At 43.2% G+C, this 5873-nt stretch overlaps 1 protein-coding gene across 1 annotated transcript in view; it reads left to right on the top strand.

The window, feature by feature from the left end:
* The window catches only part of LOC104467534 (electrogenic sodium bicarbonate cotransporter 1-like), a gene marked incomplete at its 3' end in the record, with an annotated part of 17354 nt that extends 14817 nt beyond the window's left edge, over positions 1–2537 (top strand). The window contains exon 2 of the mRNA XM_010081342.1: positions 2358–2537. Within this exon, the coding sequence (XP_010079644.1) occupies positions 2358–2537 (180 nt within the window). The remainder of the gene's footprint in view (positions 1–2357) is intronic.
* Between the last annotated feature and the right edge of the window lie 3336 nt (positions 2538–5873).

The following is a 5873-nucleotide window of genomic DNA, read 5'->3' as shown; positions in this document are numbered from 1 at the left end:
CCCCAACAGGCCTTCTCATGGACAAATCCGGCCAGAGAACAGCAGGAGTATAAGGAAGACAAAACACGCCATGTGCACGCAGAGCTGTTCGCAGCAGTTGGTCAGAGAATGCCTCAGCCACCCCTGTGGAAATGTTTAGTTAAAGATCATTGGATTTTTCCATGCAAAATTCTGACTTTTAATCAATATTCCCTCCATACCTGTGTTTTATTTATTTTTATACATATGTGTGCACACACACACGCGTTGTGTGCTTGCCCTGTGAATTTTTCAAAGCACACTTCATGGGCTCTGTCCGGCATAGGGCTCAGTGGGCTGCCTGGTCACCCATCACCACACGCTGTTGCTGATCCATCACAGTCTCTCTTGCAAGTCTTCACACAAGGTGTCAATTTGTTATGGAAATTGTGTGTTTTCTGCCTAAAGTTCCAGCTGCCCAGTCTCAAAGATTGGATTTATCATAACGAGGAAACAGGCGTGTTTAGCAGTGAAGTTAACCGGTAGCTGCATTCTCTGGCTTTACTCTTGCGCTGGCATTTCCAGAGCAGCTTCCTGTGTATCACAAATAGGTGATTAGTCTGGTACCTTGTGATGCTGCTGAAAAGCAAACAATACTGACAGGTGCAGTGTGCAGGTGAAAGGAAAGAGCAATACTTATTCTGTAAGGAGGGAAAAGCAGTGGAGATGGGTAGGGAGCAAGGGCCGGTTTTCTCTCTAATTTTCTCAAATGTGTGCTCTTTTATTGTGTGAAGCCTGGCTTCTGTTACTTGTTTGACTTAATTGTTATTCCTGAGCAAAAGGCAGCCTGGCTGCTGAAAAAGAGGTGGACACAGTTGTGAGCTAAACAGGTGTTGCAGAGCTCTGTGCCTGGGGACACAGAAGACCTCTGCCTTCAGATTGCTGTTGTTTTGTCAGGTGCCCACTCATTTGACAGAAATTCCTGTGGCTTCAGGAGTGGTGTGATTTCACATTGTGGACAGAGTCTTTTGAATGAGTATCCTCTGTGGGAGGCATGGGTGGGTGTTGGAGTCAGGACTGAGGGTATCTTATCTGTGCTTCCTGCTCAAAGCCGCAGCGGAGTCACGGAGGCTGGTATCTGTGAAGGCTGCTGCTCGAGGGAGTCTCCCCTATCTCTGGGGAGACACCCTTCAAACAAGTTGGTTTGGGACAGTGCCACAGGATGAAATTCAACTCTCCGAAGGCTGTCTCTGCCTTCTCTTGAGTCCATGATCTGGTGTGGCCGTATGTGATTGAACAGCCATGCATTCATGCAAGGGGTAAACACACACTGAGAACACCAGTGTGTGAGGTGAGCAAGACAGTGACTCCGCAGAGGGATAGCTCTGCAGAAATGCTGTGGTGTGAGCAGGAGTAAATGGCTGTGCGTACAGATAAATACATTTGTTCTTACGTGCTGGACTGGGAACCCTGCCATATGAGGAAAGGCTGAGAGAACTGGGTTTGTTCAGCCTTGAGAAAAGAAGGCTTAGGAGAGATCTTATTGCTGTGTTCCAGTATTTAAAGAGTGGCTACAAAGATGGAGACTCCCTTTTTACAAGGAGTCACATGGAAAAGACGAGGGGTAATGGGTACAAGTTACTCCTGGGGATATTCCGATTGGATGCAAGAGGAAAATTTTTCACACTGAGAACAGTCAGCCATTGGAATAATCTCCCCAGGGACGTGGTGGATTCCCCAACACTGGAGACTTGCAGGATTCATCTGGGCAGGGTGCTGGGACATCTTGTTTAGACCGTGGTTTTTTCAAGAGTTGGGCCAGGTGATCCTTGAGTTCTCTTCCAGCAGTAACTTGTGTTGGCAGTCCTTCCTCATCTGCTGTGTTATAATAATACCCTGATGGTACTCTGCAGTCCATTGTGTAACAAGTATCATAGTCAAATGGTGTAGATTTTGTTGCTCTAAGCTGCTCAGTTAAGCTGGGTCAGTTTGCACAAGGTAGGTGTAAGTCCAGCCAATGTATTTGGTAAAACAAATGGCAAAAAACATAGAATGTTTTTGAAGAGTACTGTATTCTATATCGCAAAATTGGTATGATGGCCTTCTGTGGTTTTTATTTTTGTTTTTAAATGAATCACAAGGACAGAATAATTACCAGCGAGTCTGCACTGACATCCGTTCTCAGAAATAATTATACTAAAAATACTTTTCTAAATGGTAGCTAAAGAGCTCCTAACTCGCGTTTGGAGACAAGAAACGTAGAACTAATTAATGTTAGGCCAACAAAGAAAGATACTTCGCTTGCCTATTTGAATGAAATGCATCATGAGCTGTGCTGGCCAGTGATGCATAAAATATATGTCATCAAAGTTAATATTCACCATGCTTGTGTTCTCTAGGTCATCACACTATTTACATTGGGGTCCATGTGCCGAAGAGCTATAGGAGAAGGCGGCGTCATAGAAGAAGACCTGGGCACAAAGAAAAGAAAGAAAAGGAGAAAATATCTGAGAACTACTCCGACAAATCAGACGTAGAAAATGCTGATGAGACAAGCAGCAGCATCCTTAAACCGCTCAGTAAGTACTGGTGTCAGCTGTTACTCACTACAATGGTCTGTTGTTTAGTGATTTGCTCCTGATCTGATCATGAAGGAGGAAACTGGATCGATGAAAACAGTCATCTCATGTTGCGCAGGGTCAGGGTAGTCTTATTCAGTTGCTGTCAGATGGTTGCTGTGGCCTGGGAAAGGCCCAGGCTGGAGCAGACATTTCATCCCTCTGTATCACCTGAGTTTGCTCCTGAGTTAATGCCAGCCAGGAACAGGCCAAATTTTTAGAAGCAAATTGACACTGTGTGTAAAAAGATAGCAAGGAGACGCAAAGTCTGCGTACGTGCCTCGGTGGATCTATTGCAGCTTCTGCCCTGGCTCTCAGCATGTGCACCCTCTCCAGAAATCAAGCACCCCATGGTTTCAACGAGAAACAGCCTCGTAGAGCAGGTTGGTAAGAAGCACCAAGGCCACTGGTATAGGCTGTGAGAAACATATCCATTTGGGATTTGGCTTTGTTGTGTCAATAACTTATGGTGTCTTTTGCCTTCAGTAATTAATCAATTTTAAGTTTTGCAAACAAAAAGGAGAATAAAATGTAGCATTACTATATGTTTGAGTAACTGTAGGGGTTGAATATCTAAATTTTGGCAAGCAGATGAGGTTCATTTTTGATGCCCTGTACATACATTCCCACTGAAATCGTTAACCAGAGGAGAGAATCTTTATTTAGTGTCATCACTATGCAGCTCTTCAGTGACATTGGAGGAGACTGTCATGAAGTCCTGTTCTTGCTCTCTTCTCTGTTGCCCACGAGCTTGTTTTGAAATCTGGGGGGGAGACTGTGACAGCCTGCCGAAAAGGGAACATACTGACAGGGTTTGAATATAGGAGAACAGCCCAGGATATGATATAGCTCAGATTATTAAGGCTCATTCCAGATGGTTGGACTTTCAGTAAGCGACTTCTTTTTAAGTGGGGAAAATGCTTCCTGTACTAGAGAGAGAGAGGAGTAAGCACGGGTCCTACAGACTGATCTTTGATTGAAGAAACAATGATTTTTTCGGTTTGAAATTACGATGCTGCATAGTTGTAGTAGTTCCCTAGATGTGCCAAGGAAGTTTTCTTGTCAACGCTCTGAAACCAGGAGTTGGTTTTACACTGAAAGACATAATTACCTGTCTTCAAGAATTCTAGGTATTTTATGTTTTATTTTTGTATTTATTGTTCTTTGGCATGCAAGTGATCAGATCTAGAAGTTCCCTTTTGGCTTCTGGATGTATTTATATCCTAGGAGAATTGTTTCCACAGGCTATTTGCACCCATGGTTGAAAACCTATTTCTTCCATCAGGTTTTGATTTTCTGCATCTCATTTTGTTCATCGTTGTTTCTGTTTTGTGTCACTTGAAAAAGAGACAATAATTTTTTCCTCTGTTGTTTCTGCAGTTTAGTATGTTCTTGTCTGTTCTTCATCTGCCTGTAAAAATGTGCAGTGTTTTCATTTCTCTCTGAGAATTTTCCCATAGTCTTTGCCATGCTGACCTCTTTGCACTACGCATTTTTGGAATGAGATCGCTTAAATACCATGCAATATTCCAGGTGTCCCATGTAATAGCATTAATACCATATCATACATAACTTTTTCTGTATTGTTCACCATCTCGTGTCTAGATACTTTACCAGGTTCTTGCAGGGACTTGCTCTTTTGCTCTGATGGCCAGATCTTTTTATGAGCTGGCACAGTTAATTTAGAACACTGTAAAGGATAGGAGTAGTTCAGATTACTGTCTTGAATTTCCAAACGTTGAATTACATGTTCCCTCCTCTCCCCAGGTTTTTTCCCTTCTGAAACTCTTGTCTTCATAGCTGCCCTGAATTGTTTTCTACACTTTTTTTTTTTTTTTTTTGGCTTGCTAACAACCCCTTCTCTTCTAGTTCCGCGTATGTAATAACACCAGGCTTCCTACAGAAATTTCTGACAGTCTGCTGTTGACCTTCTCCATCATTTATAAATGGCTCTTGATTTTAATTTAGTTTTCTGTCTCTTAGGTGGTTGCTGATCTGAGACAGTTGTTGGATATTGAGACTGTGCCAGCTTTAGTTGACTCTTACCGGAACTTTTAAGGCTTTTTGAGGGTCTGCATGGCTTATGTGTGCCATGTATCCAGCTGCTGTCTTTGCTCTCTGTCATGGCAAGTGTGTCCAAGAGAAGACCAGCTCTCTTCAGACAAAGAGCTTGCCTCATCAGCTTCATCTTATTTTTGTTACTGGCAATCATGGCAAGAAAACTCAGTATAACCCTATTTTTTAATCTTACTGTTAACTGTAATTGAGTTAGGGGTGTGTGGTTAAAGTTCAGTTTCTAAAGAGCACTAAGAATATTAGAAACAAAGAACTGGGGTATTTTGTAAAGCAGTTTTGATGGAGTTGTGAGAAAGCTGAAACAAAATATCTTGCATCTATTTGAGACAGCTGCCAGAAGAGAGTATGTGACATAAGAAGCTGAAATATCTCGTAGGACTTAACCCTGTGGTTTAGTAGAGTGGGACAGGGTGGAGATGTTTGCTGTGGGGTAGGGAGGTGAGCTGTCAAATGGAGAGTAAGTGGCCAGGAAGGAGGGAGTGCTGGGTTTCACTTTTATTCTTTGGGGAGAGTAACATAAACTGAGCAAGAAGTGAAACACAGAGCATGGAGACAAGAAGACCTGACTGTAGAGAGTGAGGGTTAGTCTAACATACCTGAGGTTATTCTATGCTGATGGATGATTATAACGGGACTGCGTCTGTCAGAGCTAGGCAAGCTCTGCAGGGGCTTGCTGGATGTGCACGTGGGGTACACGGTCTTTTGATGTCGTCAGAAGAGGAAAAATAAAAGAAGTGCTGGGCACCAAGGAAAGAGGAAACCCTGAGCCTGCTGTACCGTCTTACGCAGCTCAGTGTCTTTCTCGTGAAGGGACCCAAGAATAGAAGAGCGAGGGTGTTGCAGTTCCCAGGATTAAGGGCTGCTGGGAGAGCTGTGTTAATGACCTTTGCATAACACTGCTTTGCACAAGGGCTGGCTGTAATCAGGGAATGTGCTAACCGCTAGTAAAGGTAGTGGATTCGTGCACGCTTCATGGATGTGTCAGGCTGAGGCTTGATGAATACTGTATTGCAAATATAATGTGTAGGACACTGTTTTCAGAAAGGCTTCAGAGGAGGTGATAGATAGGTGTATCTAAGTGTAATCAGATAACAAAATGGAAGCGCTGTTTATGTAGCTATTGGTGGGATGAAGGGACTGAACTGGAAGACATTTCAACCTTTTCCTTAGAACTGGAAGATTTTTGGATTGGTATATCCCGGGGTTTTTTACCGTTTTTTA

This window comes from Pterocles gutturalis, unplaced genomic scaffold (genome assembly GCF_000699245.1).
Source record: "Pterocles gutturalis isolate BGI_N339 unplaced genomic scaffold, ASM69924v1 scaffold20094, whole genome shotgun sequence".
NCBI lineage: Eukaryota > Metazoa > Chordata > Aves > Pterocliformes > Pteroclidae > Pterocles > Pterocles gutturalis.
Note: the sequence above shows the minus strand (reverse complement) of the source record. Positions and strands in the feature narration are given on the sequence as shown.